Consider the following 23,316-nt stretch of genomic DNA (forward strand, 5'->3'; position numbering starts at 1 on the left):
CAAAATGCTCATTTCATCAAACAAATAGAGCACTCTGCTTCTTTCGGCTTTGCAGAATTCTGGGTCCTTCACCGAGACTGAAAGGTTACAATGCTGATTTTAATTTCTCTATGGCTTTTGTACCTTGACCTTACCGTGAAGAAGGACTTGCTCAATTTTCATAAAGCAATATTGAAAATACTTAAGATATAGAAACCACATTCAAACAGCAGTACAGATATCTGAAAAAGTTGCATCAGTGAACAAGGGATGCTTTTCCATTCAAACTTGTAAAGAGTCGCTTAAAAAAAAAAATAACACTGACGCAAGAAGATATGCTTTACTGGGCCAAAGAAGTGCCATAACTAGAGCTGCAGCAGTTTTGGGGGCAAGTTTCAGTTGCCCGGTTCAACATGCAAACCCCTGGAATTGCTACGTCACAATACTCCGCGCGTTCGAGCAGAAATGTGCCGAAGTTCTCGCGACTGCACCTAAGAATGAGGGCGGGTATCGCTGCCTTTTAAAATCCAGGCGCCAGACCTAGCCCTCTCCAACCTCTCACTTTGGCCACTTGCCCACAGGGTCTGCAATTCAAATGTTTCCGAGAAAGCGAAGCAGGTTGCACAGGTTGTTGACTTATACATTAAAGCGGGAGGGAGGAGCGGCGGCGGCGGCGGCGGCGACTCTTCCCTGATTGGGCTCGCGGCTCCAGCGATTCCCTCCGGGGAAGCGCCAGAAACATTTCAGTTGCTCGCTCTTGGGTGTGAGAGAGATGGTCGATGCCTTGCGCCACAAGTTCCTGCAAACGCGAGGAAGAGCTGAGGAGGAGCTGGACCCGCGCTGCTGGAGCAGCAGCCAAGGCTGAGAGAGATAAGTGCGGAATCGGATCCCCGCACCTGTGAACTTGGCCAGGCGCCTTTCGGCAGATAATAGCTCTTCCCAGAGGGGCAACGAGGCGTGAGGGGAACAAACAAACACAACACACAGTGTCGCCGCCGCCGCCTCAGGGCGTCAAGCAAAACCCCGCGGGCGAGCGGGACAGCGAGACGCAGCTGCCCGGAGCCAAACAAAGGCGGTGAGGCGACGGGCAGAGCAGCGCTTCGAGGCGCCACTGCCGCCGAGGACCTCGAGCAGCCTCGCCGGGGGGCCGAGAAATGAGGCTCCGTCTGACCAGCGCCTTGACGTTTGTGTGCCTCAGCGCGCTCTTCTCCTTCGCCTGGTACGCCGCCCGGAGCGGGAGCGGAGGTGAGAAGCGGGAAAAGGCGGGCGGAGGAAAGTCTGCTGCTGGCGCGCAACCCGGCCCGACCCGGGGCAGGAGGAGGAGGAGGAGGAGGAGGAGGGCTTAGCTGGTTGGCGGGAAAGAGAAGAGGGAAGAGGGCCCCCTTCGGAGGAGACGGGCGGCACTGCTGCGCCTCGCTTCTCCCAGGGAAAGCGGCTGAGGAGGCGCACCTGCAGCCTGCAGGCTCCCCGCGGGACCGTGCGCTCCGCAGCCTCCGGGCCACGGCTCCCAACTCCCGCTAACCGCCACCTGCGCGGGCGGCGGCTGTGCGCGCTCGTCGCCAGCAGCAGCAGCCCGGGTCCCCGGTTGGCTCTGATCGGCCGGGCGCTGCTCTCCGGGCTCCGGGGGTTCGTCTGGACGGCCTTTGCCTCTTATAGGTCCTGCACTCCTTTTGTGGGTTGTGCCATCTGCGGGGTCCCAGCGATTTTCTCTGCTGTGTGGACGAAGTAAGATTAGCACGGAGAGCTGCATAACTTTGCTGCATGGTTTGTGGGTTTTGATGTGCTGAACTGATGTCTTCAGCTAAACACCCTGTGCGGACAACCCGTTCCTTGAGTGCTGTGACAACAACGCAGCTGTTTAAATGCGTGTCAGTCACTAATCACACTTGATGCAATGTGCATAGCTGTCAACTTTTCCCTTTTCTTGCGAGGAATCCTATTCGGAATAAGGAAATTTCCCTTTTTAAAAAAGGGAAACGTTGACAGCTATGAATGCGTGGGTGTGTTTTTTACTCCCTACCCAAATTCAGAAAGTTGTAGTGGCCCAGAATAATGAATGTATCGCAGACACAAAAACGACTAGCATGCCACTGAAGCCACCCTAATGGGGCTGAACAGTGAAGTGCCAAATAGCTTTTCCTGCTAATTACTAATTGTTGAGACATTGCATTGGCTACATGCACAGTGATGGTTGATGCCCAGAATAATCACTCAAATTGGCTCTTCTATAGAAATATTTTAAAATTAGAGTGCTTGTGGGATTTGAGGATATTTACTTCTCGTATCTGTGCCCCTGCCACTTGGTGATAAAAGAATAGTAATTTTGTCGTTTAGTCGTGTCAGACTCTTCGTGACCCCATGGACCAGATGAACTTCAGTGGAATTATTTAGCTATTGCACTTGTACCTTGGGGTGTATGGGGTCTTAGGGAAGAGGTAGTACCTCTGGTGAGGGACATGTCATGCTCCTTCTGGGGTACTTTGTCCACCTTTGATCCCCACCCTGCACTCAGCTCTCACCTGTGGCACCTAGAAGCTGTCAACATGCAACAGTATCCGCACACCAGGAAATGGCTTTGACTGGTGGGCTAAACCAGGTGAGGGTAGCTGGTGGGTCTCAAACCCTTGGTGAGTTAAAGACTTCTCCTGCATGTGAAGACAGACTGTAAAGGATTGAGAGCACAAGACCAATAGTGGGTCCAATGGTTAAGTAGAAGGCAGTTTTTGCACATGCTGTAGAGGGAAGTGAGGGGCAGATGGGGCTCATTATTCTGGGAAGGTAGCCCATCTCTGATCCTAAAGCTCTGCTGCCTTGTGGGATATCTTTGGGAGAAGAAAAAAGCCTAAGAAGTAACCCTACACAAATCTGCAGTGGAGTCCCTCAGACAGTTGGATGGTGCCTTTTATGCCTCCTTCTGGACCAGTGGCGTAGCGTGGGGGGTGCAGGGGGGGCCGGCCGCACCGGGCGCAACTTCTGGGGTAGGGCAAATCCACGGGTTAGGGGGCGCAAATCCACGGGTTAGGGGGCGCAAATTACTTGCCTTGCCCCGGGTGCTGACAACCCACGCTACGCCACTGTTCTGGACCATGGGTAAACAAACAAACCCCTGTGTTGCACAATATGAGTCAGCAATATCAAATATGAGCCAGCAATATCAAAAGCAACACGATGGCCAGAAACAATTACAATGTGAAAAACTTTATGGACTAATTCAAAAGACTTCCAAAGACTTTCAGAGACTTCAGTTTTTCACATTGTAATTGCTTTTGATATTGCTGTCTTGTCATCTGGGCAGCTCAGGATCTCCATACACACTGCCCAGGCTTGTGCCCCAAGGAGGTCACTTCGGTGCTGCTAACACAGCAGTTTGACTTCACCTTAGATGTGCACTCCATTGTCCCTTGAGACAGATGGATGCCAACAACAAGCACTTGTACCCCACTCTTTAGCCAAAAAGGCTCTCAGAGCAGCTTGCATGTTATCAATTAAAACAAGATGGTGTCTGCAGGCTTACAATCTAAGAGACAGAATACAAACGGAAAAGAGGATGGGGAGGAAAGAGGCAGGGAAGCAAATTTGGGGGCCAGTTCTTAAAGTTAAATAGTTCTTATAATGATCAGCTGGAATGAAAATGGTTCAGGGACAGGAGATACCTGATAGAGCTGGTCCTTCACCAGAGCTGATGGAATGAGCCAGGTTTCCCATCTCTCCCACTGAGGAAGCTTCCTGGAATGGTCGCTACCAGGTGAAAGCTGAGGGTGTGTGTGTGAGAGAGAGAGAGGGAGGGAGGGAGGGAGGGAGGGAGGGAGGAAGGAAGGAAGGAAGGAAGGAAGGAAGGAAGGAAGGAAGGAAATGATATATATAGTATGGCTTGGATTCTATGATAAGTAAGTTGAGGAAGTTCATGGAAGGAAGCTTCCCCTCCTCCATTCCACATTGCTCAGGAGGGCCCCCACTGTCTGGAGAGACTTTTTGGAGGCATAAGTGGCCACTGGGGAGGGAAGGGGTGGGAAATATTATTTCCATGAACTTCCTAAAGTTAACTTATCTTAGGATCCAAGCCATTGTATGAATGTTTTCTTATGTTATGCTGCTTTTAATTTAGTTAAATAGATAAATTTGGAGAATATCAGTAGTCATCAAGTATGTGAGCATGATTTATGAGATCATTGTTAGGTTCTATCTAATATGTTATGTCCTCCTCTATGTAAATGAGAGATAAAGAGTTCTATTTGATTTTAACATTATTGGCTTAACTGCAAAGTGAAAGTCGATATATTTCTTGCCCCTGAGATTTAAATTGACTAATCTTGTGGTACTGTAGTTGTGACTCTAGGACATTCAGTCATATATATACATGGGATTAAGTCTCATTGAACTTTACAAGGAGAAAGGACACAAAACTACCTGCACATGGAACACATGTGGGAAATTGAGCACATTGCTAACATTTCTCCGCTATAACCTTAATTGATACCTCACCTTGGAATCAAGACACAGACATCCAATACAAAATTCCATACGAACCTGCAGACTTCTTAATTTTTATTTTTATTTTTGGGGGGAGAGACTAAATCACTGAAAGGTGGAATCAGGCTAGTTACTTTCACACGAGGAAAATAGTGCCTGTACATTTTGCCTTGTATCTTAGGTTCTACAAATGCTTGAAACTCCCCCCACCCCAGTTGTTTTAACAGTGAAAGCTGGGAATCTGTGTCTAGACTAAACTATTTTGCTTTAATACTCTTTCCAACCCAGAAGTGGGGAGCTATGTCTTCATCACACAGGGGAAGCACTTTTTGCCCATGTAGGCTCATGTAGGTAAGTTCTCTGCTGCCAAAAGCCAGGCTCTCCATTGCACCCATTGCCACTGCTGGCTAAACACTCACAAGTGCATCTGCCTTGCAATATCACAGCTTGGGTGCATGGAGCAAATTAAAGAGCTGTTACAAACAGTGTTTCACTACAACCACAAAAAAGGAAGTACATATATAATCACTACAGTGTCTCCCTCCACAGGAAGGAGACTGTGGCATGAACACTGGCTGAGCACCCAGGTGGCACCAATCCACCTTCTGTCTCACTGCCTCACAAACATCCACTGTGCATCTAGGTTCAAGGACTGTGTGTTCCAGCTGCTGACAATTGCTCATTATTCTTTCCCTGTGTTTCCCTGTCCTTACACAGGTCATTCTCCCACAAATACAGGATCCATCCCACACCATGTTCTGTGTTAATCCCATGACAAGCAGGGCCCAGGATGCTCCTTGCTGTTCCTTCACAGGGTTGAGTAGGGATATCTCCTGCTTGCCAGTCCTATGCCCTGTAAGTGGGGCACTGAAGGCTGCTGCTCTCAGTGTGTCTGTGGCTGCACTTGCATGCCCTGGCCGCTCCCCTTGACTGCTTCTGGAAAGAGTATTTTCTTCCCAGGGTGGGTCTTGAATCCTTATCTCAGGAGCTCTGTATGTAATCTCTCCAGGCTCTCTGCCCAGGGAGCTATGTGTGTATTATGTTGTATAGGCTCTCCTCTCCTCAGGAGCCTAAGGGGGGTTGCCTGTAGGGATTCCTGAGACTTGCAGTAGTGGGGTCTTGGCTGGTTGTGCCAATGGTACTGGTAGAGCAGAGGCACTGTGGCATTATCATGTGTGTTATTTATGCGGTAATGCAGGGATGCATGTGCTAGCAGTACGTGGCTTTCATTGTGTGTTCATTGGGTACCTCTGTATGTGGGCAGTATGTTCTGTATGTGGGCATAGTCACTGCTTGATTGTTATTGACAGGGCTTGCAGCACCATTTTTATTTTATTTTTTCCTGATTGTATGTTCCCCTCCCCTTTTCTTCCAGTCCAAGGATGTGTTGGAGATGGTGTCTGTTCCAGTGACAGAATGGTGGGGTCTCTTTGGTTCCAGAGGAATGCAAAGCCGTTCCATTATTGTAGGATTTCTTAGAAATTGGGGCATCCAATCCTTAGATTATGAACAAGAGGCAGTTCTGTCATACACAACTAGCAGAAATTCAGCTGAAAAGTAGGAGGGTGCCAGGCAGATAAAAGGCAGAACCAATGGAGATATAAATACAAATACTTAACTGTGGAGCACTGGCCAACTAGCTTGCATGTGACATTTTGGGTCAAGTTGACATAGGCATTTTAAACAAATATGAGACAAAAAGACTGCATGTTCTTTCTTTGTGTGTTGCCTTTTGTTCCTGCTTGCCTTCCTGACTTCTTAATAAATATAATCCCCATCTGTACATACCACTCAAACCACAGTTTGCAGTGTGTCCCAAGTAGACGTACAAGCAAATCGGACTGATAAGATTGAAACATACTAGCTTTTCTTCCACATAAATGTGCTTAGAATTGGGGTAGTATTGAAAAGTGGTACACAAGAATGCCTAACAAGACAGACAGCTAAAGCATTGGGTAGCAGTATCTTATCTAGCCTCCCTCACGTCAAGTTTGGGTTGATGTTCCAAGTGGTGAATCTGTCCCCATAGAATGGCAGTGAGCCAGTGTGGAAACTAAACTAATTCATGAGTCTCCCAAATAAATCCGTAATAATTGACAAGTGTTACATGAGGCATTCACAAAACACAATACATGTTTTATTATGGCTTTTCTCCTTGTGAAAGTAGATCTTCTACAAACATAATCTTGAGCTACTCTTAAGAGTCTTATGTGAAACTGAATAGGGTGATTTGAGAGGGGGAAAACAAAATGAAATTGAATGTTGAAGAGCTGATTATCTAGAAAGGCAGTCTTCTAATATGGTATCATTACAGGATATTTAGTTAGAAAAGGATTGACCAAAAAGCAGGCAGAGGAAGAAAGAGGAAGGCTGCGCAAACCTCTGTCGAGGGACGCCCAGCCATCCATCCAGACATCTAGCGCACCAGAAGCAGGCTGAAGCCCAGAGGGAAACCCGCTGAGAAAAGACCTCGCCTTTTTCAATTTTCAATTTTTTATTTCCTTTTTGTGTGCATGTGTGTTTTATTATTTTTTTCCTTCTTTTTTTAAAAACATATATATATATATCAACTTTTTATATTATATTATTATCATTAACTCTATCCTCTAATTTTTTAAAAAACATAAAACTTGCCCCCCCTTTCATATATTTTAACCCCCCCTTTTCCCTTTCCCCTTCCCCAAGTCTTCAGCCCTTTCATTAAATTATTATTACTACCATTTAAAAAAAAAGGGGGGGACTTTTGTTGTTGTTGCTGCTGCTGCTGCTGCTGCTGTCCCCTTTCCTTCCTTCCCAATATTTTTTACTTTATTTTTACCAGACAATCTACCCCTCTCTAACATATTTTCCCTATTTTCTGTATTTGTTTTATTTTTATCCCATTCTCTACCCTCATTTCTATTCTTTGAAAAAAGGAGGAAACATTTTTTCAATTACTACTTTTTATCATTATTATTACCCTTTTTTCCAAACAAAATTCCTTTTTATTATTATTACTATCATTATTATTCCTCTTTTCCTTTTAGTCCCCCTTTAGTTTCTTCATTTGTCTGTTTTTGAGGGGGGAGCCTTACCTTCCCCCCATTGTCCTGCAACTATTACCATCCCCTCTAAAAATTAAATTAAATAAAAATAAAAATATCCCCCCCATATCAGTGCTATTGCCACTAGTACCCTTCCCCCCTCCCTTTTTCTTTTCCTTTCTTTTCCTTTCCTCCTTCCTCCTTTCCCCCTCCTTCTCTTTGAAAGAGCACATACATACACGAACACACACACACACACTATTATATTTGCCCCTCTCAAGAGGGCTTTCTATATATTTTCATTTCTACATTATTTTTACCTTTGGCATTTGATATACAAATACTACTGCCAGGCATCACAACTTCGACATCTTCAGATCTCTCATCTCCCCTCCCCACCCCCCTGCTTTCCCTCTTTGATTTAGTCTGCTTTTCTAGTCCATCTTACCCTCCTAACCCTAAAATCTACATACACATACCTCTCCACACACTTTCATTAGTAATCCCCCCTCCCCAGGGGTCTTTTACCTCATACTATAACTAGAACCACCACTGCAACCAAGCATTTTCATCTTTCTTTGTCTCTCCCCTCTTTCTTTCTTTCTTTCTTTCTTTCTTTCTTTCTTTCTTTCTTTCATCTCCCTCCCTCCTTTCCTCTCTCCCTTCTTTACTTTACTCAGACTTCCATCCCTCCCCTCCCTTGCTTCTCCCCCTTTCCTCCCCTCCTTTTTCACCTTCAACATCTACATTGCTTTGTTGGGTTCTGCTCCTGAACACATCCTTGCCAACCTTAAATTCCTAATTTTTTACTACCAACCCCTAACCCCTCCCTCCACCCTTGACTGGACCCCAATACTCCTTTCATGAGTACCTGTGCACAGACGTGTACACACAGGTGCACCCACAAATAACCCCCCAAACATACACTCTCCCTCTGACCCCACCCCACCAATCTCTCATACCCCTGCCTACCAACCCCTTTACGTGAACCGTCCGTCTGTTGGCTTACTCATCTGTCTACTCGACTGCCCCACCCCACCATGGCAACACTGCTGAGGAGACTGCGGGAACCCCAGAGAAGCCTTTAAAGCACAGCCCAGATGGGACACTAATCACGCCTAATCCAGACACACTGTAAAAGCCACCAGTCAACAATGCCTGTTCAGCTTAACAGCTCAGCAACACCCAGGAACCACCACCACCACCAGCGCAACTCCTAACCACAACACGCCCTGCTCCAAGAGGATGCCAAGCAGATTTGAAACCAAAAAACACCAACGAGACTGTGATGACAACAACCAAGGAGATGGCAAACAGCACCAAGAACACAACACACACCCCCACCAGATGACAACGACCCAGCAACAAAACAAGAACCAAAGGAAGTGAAAATGAGACTAACAGAACTATTGAAAGCATTCAGTGACATGACTTTCAAAGTGGAAACTCTAGAAAACAAGAACCAAATACAAGAAAGAATAATAGAGAAGTACCGAGAGGAGAACACACGTGTCAATAATAAATTGGCTAAACTGGAAAGCCGCCTGGAAACAATAGAAATGGAAAATACAGCCATGAAAATCAAACAGGCAGACCTTAAAGACCATAGTAGACGCTGCAACATCCGCTCCCTCAACTTTTCTGAAAAAGTGGAGGAGAAAAGCCCAGCAGACCTAATTGTACCCTGGCTGAAAAATACAATCCCAAACCTGACACTTGAGGTAAACGACCTGGAGAGGGCTCACAGAGCCCTAAAACCTATGCCGAAACCCAACGCCCCCCCCCAAGACATCATTGTATGCTTCACACGCTACAAAAAGAAAGAAGAGGTATGGAACAACCTCAGAAACTCAACAACAAGTCTTTGATATGGAGACAACCCCATATTGGCCTTACAGGATTTATCTCAGGACACCCTAAATCGGAGGAAAACCTACGCCCATGCACCCAGCGTCTCCAACAAACAGGGATCAAGTACCGATGGGGCTTCCCCAACACACGGCTGCCAACATACCTGAAGCCCTGCAACTACTGAAGAACCTTGAACTCAACCCTCCACTGGAATGGCAACCAACAGACCCACCGAGTGACAGTCATGACCACCACGATGAAACAACAACATCAAACAATTGGATGACAGTAAAGAGGAAAAAGAAGCAACAGAAGCGACACAACAATGCAAACCAGCACAGCCAACCACCACCACGCACAGAAGCATCCCGCCGAACACGCAGCACAAGACAACAGACCAGGATCAACCAAACCAACACATCACAGATGGACAACAACAACAACAACCACAGCTGAATGAAGCACCCAGAAAACACCTCAAACTGAAGGACTGGTGATTCCCCCCTCCCTTCCCCCTCCCCCTAGGCCATAAATATAGCCAACACCATCAACACCAGCCCTGCATCTCCACAGAGATTCCCACCCCAAAGCCAGTCCAGATGACTTCAAACCATATCCTCCACCACCCAACAACCCATAACCCACACTTTCAGCACCCCCCTACTAAGGGAAACTTTTTCTATACTAAGGAAAAACAACTTCTCCAACCTTGATAAAATAACCCACAAACAGGCTAAAATCTGACACCCAATCAGCACAATGGTGGCGCCAGAGCATACCAACACCCACATCTCCACTCCAACATGTTGCTAATAACATTGGCAACACTGCTTATGAACCCTATACCTGACATTGGCGTCACAAAGACGCTTAACACCGTCTCACTGACCACCCCCTATCGCAAATGACAGGGAGGATGGCCTGCCCCTGAACAAGGCCATCCACACCAGCTGAGACCTAGGACCAACCAGCTAAACGCCAGATGCCCCAAAATACCCCTAACAAACACCTATATGACTACATATAGGATACTCTCTATATTCTATCCCCCACTCTTTAACCCAAATCTTATCCTAATCCCACTAATCCCCCACCCACCACACGCTAGGTCAGCACAACCCCACTGGTTTGTTAGACAACACAAAGTGAGAGACACAGGACAACCTGGACGAGTTGGCAAGGAATCACCCTACATAATAGATAAGCAAGATGGCTAACCTAAAAGCAATTACATTAAATGTGAGGGGGCTGGGAAACCCCATAAAAAGAAAACGCACCACCTCATACATAAACACCATGAAACCACACATCGCCTTCTTACAAGAAATACACAACCCACCCAAAGGGAGCAAACTCCTGAGTGACCCCCGCTTCTGTCAACAATGGGCTGCACAAGCTATAATACTCAGTAGAGACCTGAACTCCACTGTCACAATAGTCCTAAAGGACAAAAAAGGCAGATTCATTTTTGCTAAAGGGACACTAGATGGCAAAATTAAACTGACAATTGGCTCCATATATGCCCCAAACTCGAAACAACTAGAATTCTTCCAGAAGACACTAAACAAGTTCCTCTCCTTCTCTGAAGGGGAAGCAATCCTAGGAGGGGACCTCAACCTAAATATGAAAGGTATATCTCTGAAAAACATTCACCCTACAATTTGATGGGCAACCTTCCTCCGAAGGAAACCCCCAACAACTAGAGACTCTTACAAGTTACTAAAAATGCTAAAAAACAGAGGTCTCTACAACATTTGGGGTGAGCAAAACCCAGGAGACACCAGCCATACATTCCAATCCAGATGCCATGGTAGGGTGTCCAGACCGGACAGCATTCTGCTCACACAGGGTCTGATCCCCTCAGTGGAATCAACCAACATAGGTAACATTAAAATCTATAAGCAGAGTCCTACAGGCTCTCTCCATTCTACCAGGTTTCTGTTATATCAATCTTGTCCTCTAAGGCCAAGCACTCCAGTTCACCCATCTTGACTCAGAGGCTTCTAGTATTAGTGTATAAATACTCTGTCTCTGTCTTTTACACTTGCATTTTCGACTGTGATGTTCTGGCCTTTCTCAACTGTTGTCTGGTGCCCCTGCCTAGTTGTATACCTCTCACATTTAAACTGTCATCAATTTTTTCATCATGGCCGGGAGATTTGTTTTGAATAGGGACTTCCTCAGCTCCTGAGGAGAAAAGCACTGTGTAGAACACAGCTGTAGAAGGTTATCCATGCTGACTGTTCTGCAGCACTTCTCATACTTCCCATGTGTGCAGGGGTGATTTTTTTCTACACTGAGTGGTTTTATTATTTTGTGTGTGTGTGATAAAACATCTTTTTGACATAAATGCTCAGGAAGATTGTCCAAAACATTGTAAGATTTTTCTTTCGAAATATGTCTGGTTATATCCTTCCTTAAAATTGCATTTCTCCAACAGAGAATTGCTGTTAGCCATTAGTAGATCTATATATAGAACATAGGTGCATATTTTTCTCTCTCCAGGTATATACAAGAACTATTAACACAACAACAATATTCCCACAGCTGCAGGAGCTTCACATAATGATGTTGTTGCCCAAAGGCCTCACCTAGTATTTTTATGTACAGCCTCCACCTTCAGATTTGATAATAAAATCAAAGGCCAGACGTCTGTACACTTTGCATATGTCAAATTTCCATCTGAACAGGGAAACAACTGGAGGCATAGTCCTTAACAAGCTTTTATTATATAAGGTGATGCAGACAGTAACTTTGCACACATGAGCAGTAATAAATGGAAGTGGACCTATTGCTCATTGTAAATGCACACAAGATTTTAAAATGGTTACGTAAGCAGGAATCAAGTGCCACTGAGCTGGGTAGCTCACCTGTTTTACATAGTCAGTTCAATGCTAGCTCGGTAGAAGGAAGTACTTTTGTTAACACTGTTTGAGTTGGAACAAGACACTATGGTGGATACCCACACACCCCCTTTAAAAATTCCAGTTCTCCTGAGTTCCTTTCTCATTTGGAGAATAACTCTTGCTCACTTGTGGCAAGTGCAACAGCTGCTTCTTATCCCTCTTGTTGATATGGGGGCGTCAGAAGTGGGAAAGAAACAGGAAGTGTCATTATTGCCAAAGAGCTATGTAAAATATATTGTTGACTGAGGGTGTTCAGTCACTGGGGCTGAAGAAGCAACAATGTGCGCCCTAAAAGTAGCGCCCTGTCACTATTTTCTACTTGCTTGATGGCTCTGGTAACCATGGGGACATGGGCAGATCAGGGACTTGCTTCGATTAGTAAACACTTATACAGCGCATTAATTATACATTAATTCAATAAGTGCTATACAATATTTAAAAGCCACCCCTGGAAGACAGGCTGTTTTGGATGTGTGTATACTGTTCCGTTAGCGCTACTGAAAAGCAGGCTCTGAATTCGACCTCATTCTACTGCTGTAAATTAGAAATTCCACTACCAGTTAGTTAAGTTTCCTCAGGTCAAAACCTGCATGGAATTCAGCTACATGTTGTTCAATGATCAGCAGGCTTTTGTAATAGCAGTGTTTAACAGGTTCATTGTAAGGCACTTGTGGGAGGCATAAATCACAATAGACTCATTCATCTATAGTCTGACTATGTGTTGGTGAGGAAAGGCATGGTCAATAATCCAGATTTATGGGAGGTTGGAGAGGAGGAGTGAGCTTTGTGAAGATTAGTTTATGTTTACACATTGCTTAAAATAACAAGTGCATTTATGTATAAATCCATAAATACACAAAGGATTAAAAAAAGGGTGTGTATTTTCCACTTTTCCTTCTGTGAATGAATGATCAGTCTGAAAGTGTTTAACCCTTCTTTTACTTAAGGAAATGAATTACTTCCTTACGAAGAAGATAATTTGCCTTTACAATTGCAGGAAGCGTTTTAGATTTGAACCAAAGACAGCTTTTGGAACTTCGCCAAAGACTCTTCTTTGCTGAAAAGGAAAACAAAAAAAGATCCCAAGAGCTGAACAGTGTCCTAAATGAAATCAAGAAATTCATTGGTGAGCTAGCCAGCACTTCCGGAAATTTTACAGGTTTGTGTTGAGGGTTTTTTGGGGGGGTTTTAACAACTTGTGAAGTCATTACTTTCTCAGAAAGGAAACATGGATCTTAATGGAGGTCTGTGGATTTTAATGGGAGCATGTGATGCGATGCTGGGCAGTGGGAAGTCAGAAAGACACAGAGGTGGGGAACAGAAGGCATAAGGGAAATCCAAGAAAGCAGAGAATAAGGCTGTGTACACACCAACTGAAAACTCAGCTCAATAATTCTTTTTCTCATTTCTGATCAAAGCTGGTTTGTGGAGGAGACACATCAAAATGCATTATTTTAGAAGAAACTACAAGATAGATATTATTTATTAAATTTGTATGCCACCCTTCATCCATAGAACTCAGGGTGGTTCACAACATAAAAATACAAGATTAAAAGAACACAAAATATATAATAAAAACAGACTAATAATCCCACCTCACCCCCTCCCATAGCACATTTAAAAGGGTGTTGGATGTTAACCTGGTTGAAGAAGAACATTTTCGCTTGGTGTCCAAATGTGCATAATGAAGGCGCCAGCTGAACCTCTCCGGGGAGAGCATTCCACAAACAGGGAGCCACTGCAGAAAAGGCCCACTCTCGTGTTGCCACACTCTGGACCTCTTGTGGAGGAGGCACACAAAGAAGGGCCTCAGAGGGTGATCTCAGGGTAGGTCCTTATGGAGAGAAGTGGTCCTTGAGGTACTGCAGTCTTGAGCTGCTTAAAGCTTTATAGGTCAAAACCAGCTCTCTAATTTTCAATTAAATGATAGCCTCTTATAAATTATTTGGGTATGTTGGGGAATAGAACACGGTGATCTACCCCACCCCACCCAGCAAAGTGTCTTTTCCCCCTCAAAGTCTGAAAAAATATTTGTTGCCTTCACAAAATTTTATATAAGGGTTTATACAAAGGTTGTAGATACTGTAATGCTTGCCTGAATTTTTCAGAGCCACGAGACATTCTAGAGTGCCGCGCTTACCAGTTTACTTTGGAAAGAAGTTTCTAAAGGCTTACGGCGTTTTAAAACTAGGAGTTTATTTACAAATATACAGGTTGAGAATAAGTGAAGTCTCCAGAAGACAGCCAGATCCACTGCCCCAGATCAGATCAGCTCTCAGTGTTTCTCTGTGTCTTGCCAATCTGTCTCACTTTCCCATTTCAACCACACAGACAGAACCAGATTATACATCACCCTTAGTTGATGTTGTGGAAGCTCTACTTTTGCCCCATTCTGAAGTCTAAGAAAGATCCAGCTCCCTCCCTAAGGGATGTACCTGTTAATTTTGCCATCAGCTATATTAGGGGAGTGTCTGGCAGTACTTTTGACTCTATTAGTCCTCTTCTGACCTAACCCGTATCTTAAAAAATATTAAGTGTTCCAGGCAGACCCATGCAGAGGCAGGGGCAGCCAGGTACACTTGCCCCAGGACTCGGAGGGCTAAGCTGGCTGGGGGTCTCTGCCAGGGACTGGCTGCTTTTTTGTTTCAGTTTATAACCTCATTCTAACAAGACTCCCACCCCAGGCCTCAGAGAAGCTCTGCACAGGCCTGGTTCCAGGCTTTCTATCTTTAAAATGGTACAACCTCCAGTAGCTGGGTTGTCACAATGAACCCACATGCAATAAATATCAGCCTTAGGTCAGTGCATACCGTTGGTCAATTCTGTCCTGTGTTTTAACCAGCAATTCATCACCAGAACTCAGTAAGGGAATTTTACTAGATTTCTTGCCGGTGAGTCCTTTCCTAACTTTAATAGGCAGTACTATCTGTTTGTTTGTTTTTATTTGATTGCATCGGTTATTGTTACATAGGTTAAGTTGAGGAGAAGCAGTGACTGCCCCAAAGGCACTCAGCTTCATGGCTGAGTGCGGATTTTAACCCCGGTCTCCCTTGTTCAACCGTTCAGCTACTACACCACACTGACTCTCTCACAGAGAATTGCCAAAATGACATTAAAAATGATTTTGGGACAGAGAAGTCTGAATTAAGCTGCAAAAGCAGGAACAAGGACTCAGGAGCATGGAACCTTCTTGCCACCTATAACTTACATTGTGCAAAGCTCCCTTAATGTGTTTCCCCTTTAGTCAAGCTTTGACACCAGAATTTATCTCAGGAAGAACCTAGGGAGAGACACTATATATTGTTTTGTGCATTATTTTGCAATGACTGGATGAAAGGCAACACTCACTGACTCATGGATGTAGTCAGGATTTATGTTGGGGGGCCGGCTTCATGTTGGGGGGGGCAGAACCTCAGTTAAGTATTTTTATTGATTTGCTTGATTTAGGAGGAGGCAGTTGCCCTCTGCCCCCCTGGCTACGCCCATGCTCTGACTTTAAAAATAAATGTCATATCTAACTCATGAAATAATTTATAAAGCAATCCTATGCCTGTACACTCAGAAGTAAACCTCACAGAGTTCAATGATATTTACTCTGTGTCCCTGGTAAAATCTTTATCATACTGCAAAATGAGTTGTTTCACAGTACAGTGGTACCTCGGGTTAAGAACTTAATTCGTTCTGGAGGTCCATTCTTAACCTGAAACTGTTCTTAACCTGAAGCACCACTTTAGCTCATGAGGCCTCCTGCTGCCGCCGCGCCACCGCTGCGCGATTTCTGTTCTCATCCTGAAGCAAAGTTCTTAACCCGAGGTACTATTTCTGGGTTAGCAGAGTCTGTAACCTGAAGCATCTGTAACCTGAAGTGTCTGTAACCCGAGGTACCACTGTATGAGTAATATGTATATGTGATAAATTGTAAAGGACTTCTCCTAAGCCCATAGCCTGGGAGACCCAATTGTAAGCTCCAGTCAATAGCCAATGCATGAGATGTGAGCAGAAGGTGCATGACATTCTTAAGCTTAACATTGGAGGGGGTGGGTGGGAGAGCCCTGCTTCACAATAGTGGCCTTATGCCATAATGCTACACCATAAAGCTGCATGCTTTTAAAGTGTGCAGTTTGGACCTATTGGCATGCTATCAGCCATGATGTTATCTCAGTACTCTGAGCATGCTGGCATTTTAGGCAGTTATTTAAGTGTTTCGATTTTGAGTTCCAAAGCTCTTTTTTCCTTTCGCTTTAAGACTCTACAAAGTTGAACGTGTTGAGTCTCGCCAACAAGCTCCCTATACATCTTTCAAATATCCATTACTATCTGCCTCATCTCCAGGAGCATGAAGATGGTATTTATCCAAATGTTGTAATTGGCCAAGGAAGGACTGGGGGTGAGAATATGTTTGTTTGTTTTTATTTTGTTGTTTGTATTTAGAGAGCAACCCTAAACTCCAGATTAGAACTGCCTTCTGGAAAGAGTTAGGATATGGTGGGTGTGCCTATCTGCCTCCCCCTGCCAGTGGTGGCTGGTCCATATGGGCAAATGGGGCTCTGCCCCACCATAGCAAATTCCTCCACTACTGCTTTCGATGGTGGGGGGATGAAACTGTAGTGATCTGCTGGGCTGCAACCCTCAGCAAAACTACACACACACACACACACACACACACACACACACACACACTTACTTTTTGCCCTGCTAATGCAAACTTGCAGAGCTTTAAGTGTGGTGTTAGATCTGCCACATAGCCAACTGTGTGCCAATCACATAGCTTGCTTTGCTGTGCTGTTGCATAGTGATTAGCATTTGTGGGAAACAGTGGGTTGTATCCAGATTTCTAGTGAGCAGAAAACTCTGCACACATGATACACCAAGTGGAAGAAGGGGTGCACACAATTTTTGCCAAATCCTCCTTCCTCCTGTAGCTGCTCCTGAACTTCATAAGAGGTGATGATGGGTGTGCAGGGAGACAGGGGTATCACCTTTCCCCTTCCTCTAGCATAGCGGTTCTCAACCTGTGGGTCCCCAGATGTTGTTGGACTACAACTCCCATCATCCCTGAGCTCTGGCCTTGCTAGCTAGGGGTGATGGGAGTTGTAGTTCAACAACATCTGGGGACCCACGGGTTGAGAAAGGCTGCTCTAGCAGGAGCCTCCACTGGACCATCTGCAAACAGAATAAATACTTCTGTTCATGAAAGGATGAGGCTGGATCCAGACCAGTGGTTATAATTACGTTTATATCATGCCCTTTCACCAGGGAAGTCAGGGTGTATACAGTTTTTGTAATATATTCCTAGAATCATATTTGTTATGAGTCTGCGGGCGCCTCATTGCTCCTAAATTCCTGGGTGCCAGATCCTCCCTTAAATTCCCAAGTCTAGTGGGTGTTGGAATTTAATTGGAGAATTAAGATGGGCTGTCAGATGTCGATTTTACCAGTGTCAATAAATAGAGGCCAAACCAGTTTTCTGGGCTCAGGAAAAAAGGATAAAGGGAAAGGGAAGCGCCATTAAGAAAGCCATAAAGAAGGCATAGGCTGTGCCAGACAGCAAAGGTGTGGAGCCCCTCCTTCCACAGAGTGATGGTGAGCAAAGAAAAAGCAGTGTTAAATTTAGGGTTTGAGTGGTGATGATGTGACTTAGGAAAAAGAGGTTGCAGCCTGTTAAACACATCAAGCTAGAGAGCGGGGGCAGAGCACAATGTGGGCAGCCTGTTTTGAATCAGAGGCTTCAGTAGTGGGAGAGACCAGAGGCGGATTTAGGGCAGCATGATTGGTTCTGTTGCTCTGGGAGCTGTCCCTAGGGGGCGCTGCAGAGCTTTGCAACTATGAAGTAGTGACTTGAACAGAACAGAAGGCGAGAGCTGGGGGACACACACCAAATGTTGGCCTTGCACAGGGCACTGCTGAAATTTGAAAGACCAACAATATGCCCCTGGAGAGATGGGACCTTCTTGGAGTGTAATGCTTTGAACCCCTCCATCATAGTTGTATATATGTGTAAATAAACTACATATTATAAAGAACTCCACATCCTCTGCTGAGCCTCATTTCTAAAGGAAACAGGAACCCTGGGTAAGTGTCTGGACCCCTAGACCATCACACTGCTTGGAGATTGGGGTGGTAAGAGACTGAGAAGAAAGACAATGTAAAAGTGCCACTTTTTACAAGTTATCCAAGGTTTGTCCAAGGGGTAGTTGCGGAATTTCTCAAATGAAGAGCTTTGTAAAACCTTGGCAGGAGGAGGAAAGCACAAGCAACTTTTTGACTATTGCATTTTTCTCTTGCTGCTTCTGTTTAGTATACAGAAGATAGGCTCCTCTTTTGGTCTATCTTCTCAGGCTTCAAGACTCTCTCACATGCACCTTTTGTGCACTGTTATCTCATTTTGCCCTCACAGTAATTATCCTGCTCTGTGCTTGTTGTTGTTGCTTAGTCATGTCCTACTCTTCGTGACTCCATGGACCAGAGCACGCCAGGCACTCCTGTCTTCCACTGCCTCCCGCAGTTTGGTCAAACTCATGTTGGTAGCTTCGAGAACACTGTCCAACCATCTCATCCTCTGTTGTCCCCTTCTCCTTGTGCCCTCAATCTTTCCCAACATCAGGGTCTTTTCCAGGGAGTCTGCTCTGTGCTATTCTTTGTAAAAGGCTTGTATTTGACAGCTCTGCACAAAGCTGCTTTAAAATTCTGCCCAGATGTTAGTGGAGTAGTAGGTGAAGGGCCGTATCCCAGTGGTAGAACATCTGCCTTGCATGCAGAAGAACCCAGGGTCAATCCCCAGCATCTCCAGGTAGGACTGGGAGAGATTTCTGCCTGAAACCCTGCAGTGCCACTGCCGCTCAGTATAGAAATACTGAGCTAGATGGGTGAATGGTCTGACTCAGCATGAGGCAGCTTCCTATGTTCCTAACATTAGTCAGAGGCTGTATGCTTCTAAATACCACTTGCAGGGAACCACAGGAGGGTACAGTGCTCTTGTGCTCAGTTTCTGCTTGTGGGTTTCCCACAGGTATTTGGGTGGTCACTGTGAGAACTGGAAGCTGGACTAGATGGGCCATTGGCCTGATATAGCAGGCTGTCGTTATGTTTTTGCTGTGATGCTTCCACCACCAGCATATGAGTTACCGCTGCTATCTATAAAATATGACAGATCCTCCTTATGAAGGGGGTTAATTTGTCCGAATTAAAGGGAAATAAAAAATTAAGGGAACTAGCTTAATAAAATGGACCGCTAGTGGAGAATGCAAAACATTCCCAAAATAAGGAGGACCTAGATTCAAAACTTAAAACCACACTCTAACACAGTTAGTAAATCTAATTTAGTGTTGGATTATGACCAACGTAGAATATGCATTTCTATTCTTTCTGGTTTAAACTCAGTGCTGATTTCTGCACCTAAGGATGCTAATAGTATCACATTAGTAATATCTGTAGTTGTGTCATTATGAAAATGAAAATGATTTTTTCTTGTACTGATTTAAAAAATTGTCCAACTAAGTCCCTGTTTTTTGACATTAGTGGCCATGGTAATAGGTGTTCCAACAGTGCGAAGAGAAAAGGAGAGCTATTTGATGGACACACTGCAATCCCTTTTAAGTGGAATGTCTGAAGATCAGAAGAAGCATTGTATGATAATTATCTTTGTAGCAGAGGTAAGTTTGCTTGAAATGATTTGTGTTTACGGAAAGAAAATGCAGCAGTCTGTGTTTGTCTATAAGACAGAGGTGGGGAATCTGTGGCCCTGCAGATGTCGTGGAGGACCAACTCTCATCAGTCCTGGCCCACGTATGTTGGGATCCACGGTCCAGAATCCCTTCTACCCCTTTGCTACATTAGAGAATGTTATTTATTTATTTATTTATTTATTTATTTATTTTCAACTTGCACTCTGCCAGCTGATCTCAAGGGGTGGATACATTCAATCTAAAATGACGATTTGTTAGATATATATTGAACTACAATGAACATCAGCAATAAAACTGCTAGCACATTTGGAAAGCTAAGCAGGGACTGGTATGGTTTCAAATTGGATGGGAGACTGCATGTCAAGATTCTATCTTTCTAAGCAATGGCAAACTAAAGTCAGCAAGCAGATCACTATATTGAGCATTACCCATAAAGACCAGAGAAAACGGCTAGGTCTTGACCCAAGGAGGAAACAAAGCCACTGCTTTGATTAATTCAGGAGCCAGCCATGGGGCTGCAACACTCTTCTTCATGTGGAGATCTGTGGGCACGTTAGAAGCAATCAGGGTGAATCTACCCATTAGTCAACGTGAGTCCCTTGTCTCAGGTGGCATGGTGGTAGACCAGGGTCCTTTGGCCTGCGTTCTGAGACTTCTGGTCTCTACCCACCCACCAATGTTTGGCTGGTTACTGCTGCTGCCCTGCAACCACCACCACCACCACCACCAACCAACCAGCCATGACCTCTGGCTCAGCACCTGTTCCTTAGGAAGCTAGAAGCCACATAGGTGCTCCTAATAAAGATGTTGTGGACACACGCACTTGTTTAAAGTTTCACAGTTTACTACACAGAAGGCCAAAGGACCACCCTTGCTGCTATTGTGACAGCAAATAAGTAAAGAAGCAGCAATAGGAGATCAGTGCATGGGGAAGCAGTGACAGCTCATCCACCTTGGCTCAGGTGGGGAAATGCCTTGCACTAGCCCTGAATGAAATTCTGTTGATGAGCAAGTTGATGCAAAGGAGCACTTCACAGTGGAAAACAATAAAGAACCAAGGGTAAAGAGGGGGCTGAACAGGGGCAGGGTCTGGGGCATGCAGAGGGCACCCAGTGGTGAGAGATGTCAGCCCCCTCAATACTGAGAGGACTGGGGCCCCTGCTTCAAAATATTGAGGGGAGTTGAAGCCCCTTGCACCCCCTGTACTCAGCGCCCCTGTTCATTAACATAAGTAAACATTCAAAAATTCCATCCAGAAACCCAGGACTCAGTCATAAAACCTAGTCCACCCTATCTTTGCAATGGAACAATGCAAGCCTTCACCATGTGTCCACATGTTTTTCACAGCAACTTAAAATGCAACACCATTACAATTATACACCATTTTATGTAACATTAAAAAACTTCAACAGTTGGGTCTGTTGAACCTGGACTGTTGCACTGAGATAAGGCTCCACATTGGGAGGGATTTCTGGATATGATGCATGGGTAAAGGCATGTGTCATGGTCTAGGCAATATTAAATGACCCACCATGAGCCTGTATTCAAGGAGCTGTGTGGTTAGGGTGCTGCTTTCTGGAGTGAGAGAGTTCAAATCCTGCCTGCTCCACATTTACCATCTAAACCTATTGTTTAGATAGGTCACATCAGAAGTCATTTGTGGTAGACCAAAGATGTAGAATCATAGAATTGTAGAGTTGGAAGGGACCATGAGGATCATCTAGTCCAACTCCCTGCAATGCAGGAATACGCAGCTGTCCCATATGGGGATCAAACCTGCTACCTTGGTGTTATCAGCACAATGCTCTAACCAACTGAGCCATCTGGAGAATCTGTGGTTCTCCAGATATTGCAGACCACAGCCCCCCTCATCCTTGTCCATTGGTCATAATGCCTGAGAGCTGGAGGCCACAAACCATGGAGGGCCACGGGTTCTCATCCTTACATTTAGGTCTTTTAGAATAGATTTATCTCCCGTCTCTTATTTCCCATTGCATTGCTGTTTCCTGCCATGTTTCATACTGAGGGTCATCTACTGTGAGCTACTATGCAATAACTGGCCTGTGGATATCCCTTTTTTAAAATAGCAAAAAGCAGAAAGCACCCAAATAATGCAGGTTTCAGTGCTAGAGATCTGACTTGCTAATCCCGCAGTTCTGGTTTACAATGCAGAGTTCTAAAGTAGCAAAAGCTCAATGGCTTTAAATGGACAATGCAATAGGTAGGAGCTTGAAGGGGGAAGAAACCTTGTAGTTTCTGGAACAACATTATGCTGATAGTCTTTAATCAGTGTATAATGGAGATGGAGATAAAGCCCAGGCCGAGTCTGCCGAAATGATGGTTTTCTTAGGCAGCAGCTGCAAACAAAGGACACGTTCTCACATATATTAATTTTGCAAACCTATGGTGGTAATCTTTCCAAAACTACTTAAGTAGTCTTACCGCATATACAGCACAAGATACTGTGGGCTTGCTGATCGGAAGGTTGGCGGTTCGAATCCCTGCGATGGGGTGAGCTATTGTTGCTCTGTCCCAGCTCCTGCCAACCTAGCAGTTTGAAAGCACGCCAGTGCAAGCAGATAAATAGGTACCGCTGTGGTGGGAAGGTAAACGGCATTTCCATATGCTCTGGCATGCGTCACGGTCTTCCATGAGCCAGAAGCAGTTTAGTCATGCTGGCCACATGACCCGGAAAACTATCTGTGAACAAACGCCTTTACCTTTACCTTTTTTACTGTGGACATATTGTGTGATTGCTCTAAAAGATCAAATACTGCATACTAGAGTTCAATATTTCTCACAATTGTGCATTATCATGACTTTAATATTTGAATATTTTATGGGTATTCCTGATGGCATTAACAGGGGTCAGCAAACTTTTTCAGCAGGGGGCCAGTCCACTGTCCCTCAGACCTTGTGGGGGGGGGGCAGACTATATTTTTTGGGGGGGTGGGGATGAACGAATTCCTATGCCCCACAAATAACCCAGAGATGCATTTTAGATAAAAGCACACATTCTACTCATGTAAAAACACGCTGTTTCCCGGACCATCTGCGGGCCAGATTTAGAAGGCGATTAGGCCGGATCTGGCCCCCGGGCCTTAGTTTGCCTACTCATGCATTAATGCATAAATGTACCAGAGATGTAGAATGTGTTCATAGCAAGCTTTAGAACTCCTAGAGCAATGCCATCAAAAAACCCCTGTCTGGTTATGTTGTGGGAATGTGCTGTAACTTGGTTGCTACAATTTCACATATAAATGCAACAGTTTGGAAACACTTGGAATAAACTGTTGGAAGTTCTCTGTAATGGATGTCCTGAGGCAAGGAAACTGCTTGGGTGAATTTTCTCACCAAAGGTTTGGGGTGTGTGAGAGTTTGTGATTAACTCAGCTGCATTTC

The 23,316-nt window shown here is 44.9% G+C and overlaps 1 protein-coding gene across 2 annotated transcripts in view; it reads left to right on the forward strand.

The window, feature by feature from the left end:
- The first annotated feature begins 345 nt into the window (after positions 1 to 345).
- Positions 346 to 23,316, forward strand: part of MGAT4D (MGAT4 family member D) — a 40,336-nt gene continuing 17,365 nt past the window's right edge. Inside the window, exons 1-5 of one of the 2 annotated variants that reach the window (XM_081876123.1) lie at positions 346 to 967; positions 1,032 to 1,224; positions 13,227 to 13,388; positions 16,476 to 16,616; positions 19,748 to 19,881. In XM_081876123.1, the coding sequence (XP_081732249.1) occupies positions 1,134 to 1,224; positions 13,227 to 13,388; positions 16,476 to 16,616; positions 19,748 to 19,881 (528 nt within the window). In that variant the 5' untranslated portion in view covers positions 346 to 967; positions 1,032 to 1,133. The remainder of the gene's footprint in view (positions 968 to 1,031; positions 1,225 to 13,226; positions 13,389 to 16,475; positions 16,617 to 19,747; positions 19,882 to 23,316) is intronic. The other variant, XM_081876124.1, reaches the window with a different exon arrangement.

The sequence above is a fragment of the Podarcis erhardii genome (assembly GCF_964252035.2).
Source record: "Podarcis erhardii genome assembly, chromosome: 9".
NCBI lineage: Eukaryota > Metazoa > Chordata > Lepidosauria > Squamata > Lacertidae > Podarcis > Podarcis erhardii.